The sequence below is a fragment of the Pteronotus mesoamericanus genome, unplaced genomic scaffold (genome assembly GCF_021234165.1).
Source record: "Pteronotus mesoamericanus isolate MK-2021 breed Mesoamerican mustached bat unplaced genomic scaffold, CSHL_Meso_final contig_90, whole genome shotgun sequence".
In the NCBI taxonomy this organism is placed as follows: domain Eukaryota; kingdom Metazoa; phylum Chordata; class Mammalia; order Chiroptera; family Mormoopidae; genus Pteronotus; species Pteronotus mesoamericanus.
The window spans coordinates 31,940,613-31,957,614 of NW_026555277.1; the positions used below are offsets into that span (position 1 = coordinate 31,940,613).

At 35.4% G+C, this 17,002-nt stretch overlaps 1 protein-coding gene across 1 annotated transcript; it reads right to left on the reverse strand.

Moving 5' to 3' along the window:
• Nucleotides 1-1,429: 1,429 nt before the first annotated feature.
• Nucleotides 1,430-16,643, reverse strand: DEPDC7 (DEP domain containing 7). Its single transcript, XM_054585949.1, has 9 exons — nt 16,535-16,643; nt 8,475-8,865; nt 6,615-6,742; nt 5,639-5,828; nt 3,713-3,924; nt 2,542-2,684; nt 2,228-2,353; nt 2,030-2,108; nt 1,430-1,729 (listed from the first exon to the last, which is right to left on the reverse strand). Exons 1-9 carry the CDS (start codon nt 16,605-16,607, stop codon nt 1,536-1,538), a joined length of 1,536 nt encoding a protein of 511 aa, XP_054441924.1. The 5' UTR covers nt 16,608-16,643; the 3' UTR covers nt 1,430-1,535.
• Nucleotides 16,644-17,002: the final 359 nt, after the last annotated feature.

Below are 17,002 nucleotides of genomic sequence, written 5' to 3' on the forward strand. Positions count from 1 at the left end.
GAATGCTATTTTTTTCCCTAGGGCATGGATATAATTAGGCATTTAGTTCTTCATTGCCCTGAAGGAGAGGTGTTAGCATGATTATTTGGCAACCCAAACTATTTGATTATGTGCAAAATAAAGGTTGCAAATCAGGTAGTGCACACACAGTTGCTCTGCCAACTATGGTCGCACCACTTTCAGTAGTTTTTGAAAACTTCCTTACACCTAAATGAACTATTTTCTTTCACTTCATTGTAAAGAGAGCTACCTTCCCTTCTTGCCTATGCAAACAACAAAAAGCTGACATAAAGTTATAAATTTCTCCTGTGTAAATACTTACCAGTTATATCTTAGAAAATAAAAGAATCGTTGACATGCTAGCATATTGGTGCATCATTTTAGTTTTCCCTACCTTTCATTAAAAGCCTAAGTTTTTAACAGATGAAATTCAGTCTCATTTTAATCTTGGTTTTATTATAAGGTTGAACTTCAAATTGTATTATATTGCTTGTGTATTTACTAAATATATCTTGACAAACCAGTAGTTCCAAAATAATCATTAACATGGATAAAAAGATGTTAACAACTTTAGCTCAAATGACCAAGAAATATACGAGTAGATATGAACAAGTGACCAGGTAGAGAGGGAGGGTGGGGGAGGGAAATGTGAGAAGAATAAGAGGAGGAATAAAGAAAAGAACCTATAGATTAAGAGTCCTAAGAAGCACATTAGCCAATTGCAAATTTTGTACCTATGTTGGATACCTATTTCAATAAACTGTCAAAATCATTTAAGATCAGAAAATGTTAACACTGCACATTTGATAATATTAAGTAATTGTGAGTCTGTGTGCGATAATATCATGGTTGGGTTTTCAATGTTTTATCTTTTAGTCAAACATACTGAAATGTATAGATAAAGTGATATAATGTCTGAAATTTGCTGGGGTGGGACAAAGGAATGGGTGGAGGTATAGATGAAACAAGATTGGCCATGAGCTGACAATTCTTGAAACTGGATAAGTATGTGGGGGTTCAACATTCTATTCTCCCCATTTATATAATTAAAATTTGCAAATTTCCACAATAACCTTTAAAAGATGTTGAATTTTTCAAAAGCATTAGGAAATTTCAATTTCTGATTTGTCTACAGTTTATGGTAATTAGCAAATTCACTTTATCAAATCTTGTATCTTTAAATCTTGTGTCTTTAAGATACAAACTACACTCCTATTGACTTGTACTTATGGAGATCCTTATTAATATTTTCTTATGTAAACACTACAATGTCATATCATTTAAATTCCTATGATTTTCTAATAAAATATTGTGCATAATTATAAATCAGCTCACCTAAGAGAGGTCAATACTTAACAATACACCATCTAATAACTCAGTTTCAGACACAAAAGGTTATACAAAAAAATTTTTATTAAGTAGTTTCATATTTAGAAGAACATTCAAAATTACAAATGTGATTGAATCTTTAGGATACATAACTCTTAAAATACACAACTCTTAAAATACACAAGTTATATACAGTCTTTAAAAGCTCAGTCTCCAAAATATTCAATAAAGATGTCGGGGTGACACTTATAGAATTGACCTAACATTTTTTTCTTCTCTTTGGCAGATAGTTTTGGATCCTTATCAATAGTTTTTAATAAATTCAATAACTCATCCTTGGTTGTCTTCTGTGTATGGTCAGAATAATCACTTTGATCAATTCTCTGGCAAAATATGTATCCTTAAATATTAAAAGTAAAAACTTCAGTTAATGAATCTATTCTTCAGATTTAAATACAAAAATCAAGCAATATCTTTATACTTATGTTCCCCATTTTGTAAAATGCACTGAAGATGCTAAGCACTGCTGATTTTCTAACCCTGGTCAAGCTGTTTCTGAGCAGAAGGAGGTTCTGCTAAGTATGTGGAGCGACTGTTTAAAGTTTAGTTGAAATTGAAGTACAACTACTTACAGCAAAACACTTTCAAATAAATAGAATTTATTTTTGGAAGATTATGAAAATAATATTTTTCAGATTACCTGTGTCTCTGTTTGGATCTCTTCCATTCTGAATGGCCATGAGCTTAACACTGACAATTTTATGTAGAGTTCCAGGAATCTTTAAAAAAAAAAAAAAAAAGAAAAGAAAGAAAGAAAGAAGAGACATCAGACATTATTCAAATGCATTTTAATCTAGTGATCTATTACATAAACTCAAATTAACTATCATAGTTTTACCTTAAAAACATCTTTCTGATGATCCATTAAAAAGAGTACCAGGAGATCAGTTTTGCCTTTAGATAAATTTTTATTGTCAACAATAGCTTTTGAGAATATCCTTTTCACAACCATTCGGTTGTCACTCTATAAAAAGAAAACAAAACATGCCTAATGGTATGTATTTAAAGGTTCAATATAAAAGGCAATGTTAAATATTAATAGCTATTATCCATTTCAGCATACTTGATGCTGATGATGGGATAATCTGACAAGGTGGGTCCTATAGGTATTAAGGATACTGAATACAATTAACATTTAGACAAAAGACTTACTTCTTTCTGTAATTTAAATTCAGAATGATGTGCTGCAACAGCCATGAAGTACAGTAGCCTTCTAAATTCTTCTCTATTTTGGGAATCCAGAAGCTTTATAAAAAGCTGAGTGGCTTCTAATGCTATTTCAGTCTTCCCATTCACTTTAGCCAAAGGAAAAAGCGCTTTTAATTTTGACCAAATATGACTATATTAAAGGGAACAATATTCAAGTTAAAACTTAAGCTAAAAAGTAAATTTACTCAAAACAATTTTCAAAAGTAAAACAAAACAAAAAAACTAGGAATTACAATAAATGACCAATACCATCAAGGAAGCCTATTCTCAAATTGGCAACTAATACCCTAAATCCTTGTAATATAATAATTTTAGGACGTTAAATCTACCTCTTCGTTTTGTACATAAATTTCCAGCCTGTTTTTCATTATTCAATACATTCCAAGGGTACACTATTATGTACAGTACTGATATCATATTCTACCTGAGAAAAATAGAATGGATTCTCCAACGCCCCCCCCCCCTGCACCCCCAATTTGTTTTCAATAAACCATGTGGAACAGTCTTGTTTACTGGTAGAGGCACAAAGCAGAGTGCATGCGACTCTGAAGAGACTGAAGGGGAAGTGGTGGTGTACTGTTGGCATTGCTTTCTAAAGAAGAGACCTGCTCCTCTATACTTACTAAGCTGCCAGTAAATGAGAGCAGCATTCTCCTGTGGCCACCAGAAATTAGAGCTAACTTTAGAGTTTATTAAGTGAAGACTTACTAAGTCTTTTTCCAAATGTTCCCTGGAAGTTTTGGAATAAATATACTTTCCATGAATCAATCCAGATCCACTCCCAGTTTGAAGTTGTACCATTCTAATTAATTTTGAGGACAATTCACTTTTTCTTGTTTCATCCAAAAGACAAAGTCTAGTATCCAGCCCTGGCTGGTGTGGCTCAGTGGATTGAGTGTGGGCCTGTGAACCAAAATGTCGATGGTTCAGTTCCCAGTCAGGGCACATACCAGGGTTGTGGGCCAGATCCCCAATAGGGGGCACACGAGAAGCAACCACACATTAATGTTTCTTTCCCTCTCTTTCTCCCTCCCTTTCCCTCTCTCTAAAAATAAATAAAACATCTTTAAAAATTTTTTTAAAAAATTCTAGTATCCATTAAGATCTTACTTACCTAAGAGTTCTGCAATTCCATTGTGAACATCACATAAGTGATTTAACAGAGGTTCCCTATTAGTGTAGTATTGGCCAATGGCATTAAACAGAAGTTCTTTCACTAAGTCTATTCTATCTGGTTGCTCAGGAAAGTTTCTGCTTATGTCCACCACCATCTGGTCTGGAAGGTATTCCAAGCAGTCAGTTGCTGCAGAGAGCCACTCATCTTCCCTATTGAGGGGGAGCAGGGGAGGAAAGAATTATTTTAAAAAGCAAAGAGTAACAGATACACATACAGTACCCAACTTACTAGCTATTTCAAGTTTTCCACCAGGATAAATTTCTACACACTTAAAGATATGTGTAATTCTTTTTACTATACAGCTAGGTCACATATCATGGATAAAAGGTTTGGCTTATTAAATGTCTCCTTTTTCTTACACTTTAAAAAAGGAAAACAAGCTATCCATACAACATAGAGCTGAAAAGGACATCAAAACTCAGACTTACATACAAAACTTTACATTTACAGAGGATGCAAAGAAACTCTAAGTTACTTGCTCTAAGGGTCCCAAGCAGGACTACATCCCAGATCCGACTCCTGGACCACTGTATTTCTAATATAACGTTCGTTACTTCAGAGTTTTGTGTATGATCTATTCTCTCTCACTTTGGCTAGGAGAGAGTAGAGGAAGACAAGATAGGGTTTCAGAATAATTGAATTAAAATTTCTAATAAAATACCAGGCTGTGTAATTTCAGAAAAATGCTGTATTTCAAGACATAAAATAACTTCTAATGTTCAATATGTTAAAATATATAGTCTAAAAAAATTCATATATGCTACTGCTCAGGTCAACTAATCTACCACCCAGCTGCATTATTGTGGCATCACCTCTCCTGGGTACCAGTTTCATCAAGTTTATAATAAGATGCAGTTAGACAATCTTTAAGGTTATTTCTAGCACAGTTTCTGATTCTGTATTTAAAATTTAAGGTAATGTTCTCATGTTACTTTAGATTGAAGATTGTAATTTAAATTCTTATAGAATAATAAGCTTCCTATTACACATGCAGAGTTCAATAACTAGTATGTTGGGATTAACTTTTTCACATGAGGTTTTAAGCTAGCTTTTGACATTCAGCTGTTTATTAATAAGTCATTGGAATGTAGAGCTGGTGAAGTACTAAAAATGTAAGTTGTACTCCTTTCTAACATTTCCATCTTCTTAACTATACTGGAACATTATCTGCTAAGGCAAAATAGTTAAAAATCAAATAAGCTTAAAAATAGAAGGTTTTAACCTCTAATAATTTTACTTAGGAGAGGAGTTTCAAAGTTATAAGGAATACATCATTCTTCCTTACGGAAAAAAACAACCAACCAACCATAATTCCCTTAGCACTTGAAGTTAATTTAAGCCTTTAAGCCTTAGGATTTATACTCAGGAGAACAGTAGTCGGAGGTGAGAACAAGAGTTACTTTCATTATATTTCTTTACTAAAACTAGTTAATTTAAAAATATATATTTAACATGTATTTCAGTGCATATAAAAGCATATGTGGTCAAAGGAGTCAAAGGATTCTAAGAATTTGCCAAATTTGTTCATTTTTTCCCCAGGTTTCTTTGAAGATCAGACAGCTATAAGACACCAGACAGATCTACATTTTAACAAAGATAAGATGAAGAATAATCATTTTCTTCACTTGATGTGCAAGTAAGTTATATGTGAAACAAAAATGAATATGAAAAATAATGAAATGTAAATCACTTTTTCTAATTTTACCAAGGTGATTTTTTAAATTTACTTTTCCAAATACTGATGATATTAACTGACAATGCATATATGATTCTATGGACAGAAAAATTCAAAAGATTATATTGAAACCATTAGTTATGATCATTTTAAAGCTCACTCAAATTATTATATGTAGTTCCACATACTGAGAGTCTCCATACGCCTTGAGAATCCCTCGATCCAGATAGTTGCTGTTGTTGACCAAATCAGGCTGCCTCTTAGGTTGAGGAACTTTAGGTGCAACCTCTTGCTGTTTGAGTAAGGAGTCAAGCAATGGAAGGTCTACAAGTTGTAGTAAACGCCCAATGGTTTCTTCTTGCCACACTTCATTAACAACTACACAGGAAAAATGAGAGGGTGAAAAGTAGCAATAGTTACTAAATGCTCACCACAAATTTGTATAGGCAGGTCTAAGCTAATAAGTTTTTGGCAAAAAGAAAAAAGAAAGAAAGAAAAAGAGACAAAGAATCAACCTTATGAAGTGGTTTCCTAAAACAATTTAAGATTTGTTTAAAGTGTAGGAGAACAGACTTTGGACAACAGGAATTCTTTTCATTTTTGTACTATAAAAAGCAATATGGCAGAGATAAGAAATCAAGTCATATAACATGTTAATAAGGACTCTAGAAGAAAGAATGATTCATTCAAATCTGAAAACTGGTTTGAAACTCTTGGCTGCAAATTATTCCACTCAGGGTTTCCACAATTAGGATGGGGGAGGGAAGGTGGAAATCAGTCATTAAACTATATTCCATTGTCACAGGCAAAGAACATAAGATTTATGTTACTATTTTAATGTAATTTATAATTTTTTAACCTAATAAAATCTTAGGGAAAGAAATATCTGAGAACATACTTAAAATAAAAATCTGCATGTAAAACAATTCAGATTTGAACCTCAGCCAGCTGATAGGACAAAAGTCAGTGTTCAAGACTTGCAACACTGATCTATTTGTTAAAGATAATAGACTTCTGTTGAAACTTAATATAAACAGCTTTAATACACAGTGCACTCTTTGTGCTTTGCATATTTAAATTCTAGGAAGGTTAAGATTGAAACATTTTAAATAACTTCATTTGAAGTTAGTCTTCTATTTTTTATTTGTATCATCTTTAGCTTACCTTGTGGAGACAAAGTTGTAGAGAGATTTAGGTGAGGGGAGTTAGCAGGCTTTAAACTCAGATTTTCCCAGAGATCCTCTAAACTTGCCGATTTGATATCAGATGACTTAAATAATGTATCTGTATACCTAAAATGAATTATTTCATAAATGAATGTTTATTAGTAAGCCTACAGAAATATTTCAGTATGCAAGAGCCAAAAGTTTCTGGAAAGTTTATGTGTTTCAGAGTAAAAACACACCAAAGCAAATTCTAAGAATAGAATAAAATATAAAACATCCCACCTTTTTTAAATCAAGTCTAAATATATATTACACACACACTAAATTCTCCTTTCAACATTTAGATTCAAGCAACTCAATGAATAAAATTTTAGTCTGAATTTTAAAACAAACTTTACTATGCTCATTGTTTTTTTATCAGTTATGTCTATTTCTGGGGAATTCTTTGGTAGACAGTGCTAATCTTTTTCCAAATACAGGCCTACAATCCTTTCCACAATTCTGAAACTCAAAAAGCTTACAAAAATCTGAAATTTATTCAGAACTCATTTGATGACAAAATCTGTCCCAAGATTATCATAGCTTTTATTTATCCCAGTTAGTATGAATATTTTGTTTATTGCAGGAAATATTAACAGGTTGATTCTCAGATGCTGTCCTAGGTCACTCTAGGGGTGTTATCTATTATATATGTATAAAATACCTTTCTAAAACCTCCAAAGTTCCAAATTCCTAAATGCATCAGTCAGGTAACAAGGCTTACACATAAAGCATGTGGACCTACATCTGCAAAGTGTTGACTATGCCCTACCTTATCCTCATAGTTCCTTCCTACATATAGTGGTAAATTTCATCATGTTCTAAATATAGTTTTAGCCCTGGCCAAGTAGTTCAGTTGGTTTGATCATCATCCTGATATGCCAAGGCTGCAAGTTCAATTCCTTGTCAGGACACATACAAGCAACCAAAGAATACATAGATAAGTGAAACAAAAAATTGATGCTTCTCTCCCTCTTTCTTTCTCCCTCCTCTCCCTCTAAAATCAATAAATTAAAAAAAATTTAAATAAAATAAATATTTGAAAGTCAATACACCAAAACTCTGACTTTGGGTCAGCTCTGAATCATAAAAGCTTCAGTTACCTCTACCCAGTTTAGCTGAGAAGAATAAAAGGGAAAAGTTTGTTTATAACAAATAACTCAGTTATTGTATACTCATCACCTACATCCATTCCAATCACTGGGTTTTACAATTCTGCCCCACAGTCTACCTTTGAATGGTTCCCTCATCTCCACTACTGCTGCTGCTGCTTCACCTTCATCAGCAGACTGCAATGAGGTCCTAGATTCTGAACTAGCTGCCCCCATTAGATCGCCCATACAGCTGCCAGGATGGCCCTTTTAAAATGTAATCCCATTGTGCTTAAAATCTTTCTGTGGCCTCTCACAATGGTATGATCAAGCACAGACTCTTTAATTTGCCATATGAAACCTGTGCATGCTGGCTCCCATGTGCCTTTTATTCTTCTCATCTGCCACTCTGTGGGTTCTAGTGACATCCAGCTGGCCTGCCTTCACCTTCTATGTTCTCATACCACTTTGTGCATAAATTCTCTAACTTTTTTTTTTTACATGATAATTGTAACTTGAAACAGAAAAATCAAAGTTTGTTGATTATACATATTTTATATTTAGCAGAAACAAATAAAAGCCCACTCTACTTTATCAAATGCTTCCACAGGCCTAGATTTTTGCCTAATTTACTAATTCAAAAGGAACATAAAGCCAGGCAGCATCTCATTAAAAAGTAGACAAAATTCTGCCAATATCCCCAAGATACTCTTACATTATATACTAACCTGGAAGGTGAATGCAGTTCATTCTCTTTGCCAAACTGACCGTCTTGATTAGGTATTGTTGTGAATCTATAAAGGCTGCAACTACTATCTTCAAATGTAGGTTTTTTGTCTTTTCTAAAAACTTTGGTTGGAACTGCTTCGAATACTTTGTAGTCCATAAGAGCTTGACACACCCTTACCACTTTGGCCCGAGGAATGTCTACATCACCAAAATATTTATTCTGAATTAGGTGAGAAAAAATGACATCTACAGCTTCTGAACCAACGAAGCAGTCATTGTGTCTTTTTAAATGGTGCCTTCGTTTTTTCACCTCCACTTGTGTTCGAAGAGTGTTTATAATGCTGCTCCATACGTATGTGGCTCCAAATGGTTTCTGGGCCACACTGAAACCTGGAATGGGGGGCGGAAATCACAGAGTGACCTTATTCGCTTGTTATGATGTCTAAGCAATCCCGAAGCAAAAAGTAATAATTTACAAAGCTACTAATATGGAACAATTATGATGTCAGCTTATTAAAATATTAAATTATTAGTAACAATTCCCTTAAAAATTTAGTTCCTACTATATGCTAAGCACTGACCTATGTGCTTGCATACAGCAGTGAGAAAAAAAAAAAAAGTCCCTGTTATGGACTTATACATTGTGGGAAGAAGATACAGACAATACATATGTGTCACATCAATACTAAGAAGAAAAATAAATTCTAAGAAGAATGCTATTTTAGATGGGATGTCAGGAAACACTTCTCTGACAATGTGATCTGAGTTTCTGGGCACCACTTTAAAACCAAGGAAGCAAGCTGTGAGATATCTGGGGAAAGAGGAGAGAACACAAGGAGCAAAGGTCTTGAGAAAAGGAAGGAGGCCAGCACAGCCTTGAGTGAGAGACCAAGGGAGAATAGTAGGAAGTGAGATCAGACAGAGGTGGAGATAGGGTTTGGGGAAGGGAAGGTGCAGATCAAGTAGAATTTTGTAGCAGTTATCAATTATATGAAAGGAACTCTATTAAATGCTTTGCTTAAAACCATCGAATCTTCATAGCAACCCTATGAGGTTTTTCTCTTTTTGAAAGACAGAAAACAGACTCATAGAGGTTAAGTGTAATTTCACACATTATAAGAGGTGGTGCTAAGGTTTGATTCATGCTCTATATAATTTTAAAGTATTTATCAACTCATGTTCTATATAATTTTTAAAGCATTTATCAATCAGATAGATAGAGGTATAGTTATAGATACACACACACAGAGTTGTTGGAATAAACTGATACTTTTAACACTTCCTACTATGTAGGTTTATGAGTTAAGTACATTGTAAGCAGGGTAAACTACGTTTGGTTCCTGCCCAATAGGACCCTACTGCAGCCTATTGCAAAGAAAAGCAAAGCACAGAAATAAAGCAAGGTTTTAGCCTAACAGAAAAGCAAGAAAACGTGCTTTCAAAGATTTCTTACCACATTTTCTTTCATTGTAATAAATTGATATTTGGCTAAACTACATAGAAGAAAAGGAGAGCCCACTGAAAGGAAAGGAAATGGACCTTAGGCTTGGTAAGCTGATGGAACTGTGTAGCCAGTCATCAGGTTGGTGGCTGGCTGCCTTGCTCTTTGCTTTCTCTGTTTACATAAACAGACTATGCCTTTTTATGTGCTACACCTTTCAGTGATCCTCTGAATATTCAGTGGTTCTAATTTTTTTAAGTCCATTTTTGTTAAGTGTATTACTTCCTTTATTTTTAGGATATTTTGACAGAGAAGTTAAAAACTTATTACTTCCCTTAAGGAAGTCTAAAAATGAAAACAATTATGCATCAGTACAACAGTAAGGAATAAAGGGAATTATAATTAAAGAAACAGCTCCTGGAAACTACCTTTCTGCCTTCTTAGATAAAACAGAATATATAAAGTGAAAGCAAAGAAAAGTTCCTGAAGGACATTAAATCTCCACTTAATGCAACAGAGCCATAAAATTTAAGTGGGTCAACTGGAATTCACCTTTTGTGTTGCAATTAATATAATGAGCATAGTGAACCATTACACTTAAATTTATAGTTATGAGAAATTTTAACATCTTTATCATGAAAATTACTAACATACAAACACATATACATAAAGCCCTTTACTGTTTATTTGTATATTTCCAATACCAAAAGCAGATGGGTAATTTACTATCTACCCAGTATTATATTATTTTAAAGTAATCATTGGTTGTTTTTAATTATCAGAATTCCATTTTAAAATTCATGTTACTACATAATTCAGTAATAAACTAAGATGTAAGAAATTGATGCCAGTTTTCCAAATATCATGTGAGCAGTCTTAAAAATGAAATTATAGAAAATCAACTGGATAAATCAAGCTGGGACTAGATTGACTACTGGTACAGTATTTAGTTTCTACTGAATAGAGCTAGAATAAGGCATTTGATGGAACCTCAAAATATGTCTAGATCATTCATGGTGTCCGGAACCCTGGAGCAGCTGTACTCTTTCCAGCCACAATGGCTACATAAAAGCAGTGTTAACCATTACTATGCTTAACTCCCTAAACTACCAGAGATTATAATGAAGACATAAATGAACTTAATGCCTGCTTTTTAATCTTTTTCATATCTTCATTGTACTATTAATAGCTAACATTCAGTACTTACAATATGACAAGTTCTGCCTTCTCTCATTTAATCCTCAAACTTCTCTGAAATCATTATTAATAATCCTATTTTGGGGTAATTAAGGCTTAGTGAATTACACTTGCCAGTGAGAGCAGAAGAAACAAAATATACAATTTTAAGATTTGTGAACCCTTAACCAAGCTGTTTAAAAACACCTGGTAGTTAATACTCTTAAAATAAGGCAGGATATTATAAACTCTGTAATATATATTGTCCACAGTACACAGGGTAAAACAGGAAAGTAAAATAAGCCAGATTCAAACTTGTAGAGATCAGATTGCCTTTTAAGTACCAGTGAAACAGACTTCTGGGCCAGTGAGAATATTAATGATGAAACACATAAGTCACCTGAGCTACAAGTAGGTTAGCATACAAACCCTGAAAGATAAGGCTGAGTCACTTATTAATTGGAGATCAATAAGACAACTGAAGTGGGTAAGAGGGAAGAGATGACATACAGCCTCACTGATGTGGAAAAGGCTAATCTGCACTTGGGAATTAAGAAGGAAAGAATAAATTTCTCCATATTAACTTGCTGCTTAAATATGGGAAATCAGGAAGTTTTGCAGGCTGGATAACACAGTATAAAAGATTAAAGAACAGGTTAGAGCAGGACAGTAGGCACCTGTGAGCCACACAATGTTTCCACAGTCCTCCAGGCATGATACAATTCAGCCCTTTCAGGTCCTCTCTGTTCTCACTGACCATTAATTCCCAACCATTGCATTCTGGGATATTTCCCCTCAAGCATCGCCACCCACAGACCCAAACTAGCTCATGTTCATACAGATACTTTAGTACACACCAATACTTTAATACATAATATACCCTGGACCTAACAAGTAAATGTGCCAAAACCCACACCAGGATAACCTGTTTTTTAAATGCTGACTTCACCAGTTGAACACAGATCCCCCACATGCTGGTTTGAAACTTCTTATATTTATTACCATCTAGTAGCTGAAATGAATATTGGCATAGCGGACCATGTTCAGTAAGATGAATTATTGTGATTTCTAAACAGGATTCAAGAGATCAGAAGTATACAATGAATGCTTTGTAAGCCTAGCAACCAGAATCGAAGCTTCAGCTTGTCCTCAAACCTCATTTGCATGAGCCAGAAAATTCTTTAAAATTTATCACTGTCTACATCTTGATGCTTCCTTATATCTATTTGGTCAAGTGTGTTTGAAATCATCATGACCAAAGGATCAAAGAGCCTGAAGACCAGCTGCAATCACCCTGGATAAGAGATTTAACCTTTATAGGTTGGCATCTTCATTTACTGCTACAAGAGTTGAAAACTGTGTTTAAGGCTGGTTTCAGGTCTAAACTGATTATATAATTTTAAAGATTGAAATTATACTTCTCCATTTAGATATGGATATTGAACACCAAATACAATATAGTAAGAAATGAAGTATGCAAAAATTTAACCCTACCAGATATAAAAAGCTTTCTGGAAAGTGGCCTAACAGGAAACTAAGAAATTGTTTTAAACTAGATCTATAACATACTACATATGCTTTTAAGCACTATATAAATCAAAGGCAGTTAACATTCAGTTTTCAAGCAGTTTTATCTTTATTTGCTTGAAAACAGTATTTTTCAAAAGCAAACACCTGCCCTTTTATGTATTTGAAGTCTACCAGAGTTATCAATAATAAAAAAGTTAAACTTCTAACACTGAACTCTGATGTGCATTTGTAATGCAACAAATAACCATCTTCACTTCAAAAATGCACACTAAATAATCAAGCTATTACTATAATAATCCCCTAAAAATCAAGCCATAAGGCAGACATGTCAGGAAATTACACTTACTCAGAAGTTATAATGGGATAATCAGCATCAACCATGATCTGTGCAGTCAGCACCAACCATGGTCCTGCTGTGAAAACCTTTTTAAGGACTAAAACACTTACATAATCATTTTGAAGTGAGATTATGTTAATTCCTTAGAAGATCAATATACACATTATAAAATTGGATCCCAATGTTATATAAACATACAGTATTATTGAAACATGCTAAAAATGAATACACACAAATTTTATTTTCATTTTCAGTTATTAAACTGTCCACCTCAAAAAAAAAAATCAGCTCATGGTAGACAGTTACCACAAAAATTGAAGAAGAGTTAGCTAGTGCCTTATTTCTTTAAAATTTTCTTATACCTTGCAGAAATTCAAATTATTTAATTGCCTCATGCAGTGCTTCACATAATACAGCTAGTTATTCAATACTTGTTAGTTGTAGATTATTGCGAACTACTAAAAAATTTTAAAGAAGGGTTAATACAGTAGTTCACAGTGGGTGATTTTATTCCCCACTAGACATTTGACCATGTCTAGAGACATTCTGGTGTCACAACCTGAGGAAGGGGGAGTGCACTGCTGGCTTCTAGTGGGTTGAGGGTCTAGGGATGTTGCTAAGCATCCAACAATGCACAGGGCCAGCCCCCAAAACAGAGCAAATGTCAATAGGGCTGATAGGAAAGGGGAGTGCTATTGGCATCTAGTGGGTTGAGGGTCCAGGGATGCTGCTAAACATCCAGTACTGCACAGACAGGGCCAGCCCCCAAAACAAAGCAAATGTCAATAGTGCCAAAGTTTAGAAACTTTTGGTTGATCAAATACTGTTTAGACATGCAAACTTGTGTTAACGCAGCAGACGCACAGCTAGGTTCTGTGAATACAAAGTGTAAAGCAAGAGCATGGGTTTTGGAGTCCCAGAAACCTGGGTTCCATTCTTGCTTCCATCATTTACTAATAATACAATCCTGGGCAAATTGTCGAACTTTGTTTCAAAATACAGCTAATTCCACTTCTCTCAGTTACTGGAAGGATCATATGAAGTAATATAGGTAAAGAAGCTAGCACACTACCCAGCAATTACCAGATGTATAATTACAAACAAAGGAGGAAACTTACAACCTAGGAGCCTAATAAGATGTGGACTCAAAAGTAATATATCCCAGATGGGATTCTGGAATAGAGAAAGGACAGTTGGCAAAAACCAAGAATATCTGAGTAAAGTGTGGTCTTAGTTAATAAAAAGGTATCAGTATTGGTTCCTTAATTGTGACAAATGTACTATACTAATCTCAGATGTTAATAAAGGAAACTGAGTGAAGAGCATGTGGGAACTTGATGTACTAACTTCATGACCTTTTTGTAAATCTAAATCTATTCTACAATGTTAAAGGTTTATTTAAAAAGTAAAAAGATACCTAAAAATCCTCTAAAACATTTCCACACACATACAAAAAAGAAAAAGAAAAAGAAAAGGGAGGATATCTTCCTTTCTTTCTCTGAAGAAGACAGTCTCTGCCATCAAAGAGCTTACCCTTTATCTATTCATACCACCTGGATGATGATGTCAAGTTTTGAATAATATTCACTTAAATAAAGACCACTAGTAGATGTGAAGACAAGGTGTAATATATGCCAGAGAATTTAACTCTTCATCAGAAAATAACAAATATAAAAATCCTAAATCATTTAAGATATGAGAATATTATTTAAGGATTTTTTTTTCAGAAGAGGTTTTAAAACATTTCTTAGAGAATTGTCAAGACAAAGGAAAAGGACTACATTTCTTGGGCACTAACCCAAACCTGACAATAGATAACGGTAGAGAACCATGTTTTAAGTGTTAAAAGTAGGAAGCTGTGACTAAAGTGGAAAAAAATTCCTGTATACTGATACCAATAATGCAACACTTTTACTGCATATTGGTTTGAGAGTCCAAAGTTTGTTTTCCTCTTATATGGAATTAGAGTTGTCATGCTGAATGAAGACTGAGATTGCCTCTGAAAAAAAAGTCTGCAGGCCTGTAAAGTATGTAAATTAAATCTCTACTAATGGGAACAATTTAAAAATATGTTGCGAGAACTATCAACAAAAGTAGGCATTGGCCACTGCTTTAATTCATACAGATTAATGAGATAGCATATGGGAAGTACTTTGAGCTCCCTGGAAAAGTGATACCAGGTGAATTCGAAGAATTAAGTTACAGTATAAAGGGATAACAGGATAACATACCACTTTCTTGTTTGTTTATATTAAAAGACTTCTCTTTGAAGTACTTGCTGAAAGTTAACATATAGATTTCATTTCTACATAAATCAGGTCCCCGGTCATTACAGCCCCTTTAAGAATGCAAGAGTTACTAATCAGTAGAGAAACAAAAGAACAAAGTTGCTTGCCAGAGCACATAGAAAGGGAATGGCAAGGAACCAAGAACGGAGGCTCCTGTTACTGTGCTCACTGGCACAGTGCCAAGGCAACTAAAGTGTGGAAGAGGGATTAACAAATGCTAACAGGTAGGGGTCCAGATGCAGCAAGCAAAACAAATGAGAAAAGACTACTTCCTTTTTACTGCACCTGGTGTACAGAGAGCCAGTGGTCTTTTCCTGGCTTCAAATCTGCTAAGCAACACTTCAATTCTTTCTGAGAGTCATCTACTTAATTTCGAACACATGTTCCCTTACACTATCTAAGAACCTGTTCACAAATGCCCAAACCTTAGAATTGGTATTTCATCTGTTGGAGAAAACAGGATGCCATATTTTAATCATGTAAAACTTGGGTATTTCTTTCACTCGGAAAGTGAGCCTGAAGATTTCTCATGACTATTTCCAATATTGTTGGATTTTATATTCTCAAATGATTTCCCTTCTCTTCACAATGTAAAAAAAAAAAATTAAAAAAAGGAAAAATTCTGTAGTTATGTGTTTCTCTGAATCCTTTAAAAATTGAATCAGAGTAAGGTCAGTATTATGATCATTCTTAGAAAAGTACAGATGAAGAGTAGTTCTCTATCACAATTTATTATTGGCGTTTGAAGATGAAAAGGAGCATTACTAATTGTAAGTCAAACACAAGACTGGGCTGCCCCCATTTGACCTAAGTTAACTCACTGACCACTGTCACCTGGCAGCATTTTACACCTGAAAGGCTTTTTGTCAGATAGGGAACCAATTCCTATAACACGCCACACGGCAGCTACGGAAAAGGAAAAAAGGTGTAACTCGTCTAAAGGGGGGAAAAAAGCCAGGTGTTAACTCGGTATCTTAACTATATTTACTGAGTTATAGATATGCTAGAATCGGAATTTTATAACTGATTATCCGATTCCGTTTTGGGTATTTAAAGAAACCAAGATGCTAAGCAAACTGCCCCCAAAGGTATGATTAAGCTGGTGGCAAGATTCACCACTGTCTTTCCTAATGTCATGTAATTATTATTTTTTAAAAAGCCAACAACTTTTATTTACTGAAATACTGCTTATCCAGAAAGTGCATCGCGTGCGAGAACCGTAGCCTCCGCCCACCAGCCCACCCTGTGACCCCCGCACCCTCCCCGGACAGGGTCCTCAGAACTCACCAGGAGGCCTCTGCGCCGGGCTGTGGAGAGCGGGGAGGTTCAGCGTCGCTGCCTTCTCCCGCACGGTGGCCATGGCCCGAGCCGCCAAGACACTAGCTCCTTCCACCGCTGCGCTAAGAAGTGGAAGCCCGCGGCCGCCAGTTAACTGGCCCGGGACGGGGCGGGGCTCCCGTCAGCCACGCCCCCGGCCGAGGACTGGTCGGCCGAGGATTGGTCGGGCCACAGCGGCCGCGGCACGCCGCACAGCCCGGGTCACGTGCCTGCCGGGGGCCGTAACCCCCGGCGGTGCGCGAGAGGAAAGGTGCGGACCACGCCCTCAAGGACAACGCTGACCTTTCTAGACGCGATGTCCAGGTAGAAAGCCTTTCGGTGTGTCCAGCCTTGCGACTTCACGCCGGCCCCCACGCGGTCCGCATCTCACCGCCGCTCAGCACCTCCCAAACTCAGGCAAGGGAAAGTGCCCTGCAG

Excerpts from the sequence above, each read along its gene's own strand:
- DEPDC7 (XM_054585949.1), bottom strand. The coding sequence starts at position 16,607 with ATGGCCACCGTGCGGGAGAAGGCAGCGACGCTGAACCTCCCCGCTCTC. Across the intron at positions 3,925-5,638 it reads AAGGCGTATGGAGACTCTCA|GGAAGATGAGTGGCTCTCTG; the intron begins GTATGTGGAACT and ends CCCCCTCAATAG. Across the intron at positions 2,685-3,712 it reads TGGAATTGCAGAACTCTTAG|TGAATGGGAAGACTGAAATA; the intron begins GTAAGTAAGATC and ends CTTTGGCTAAAG.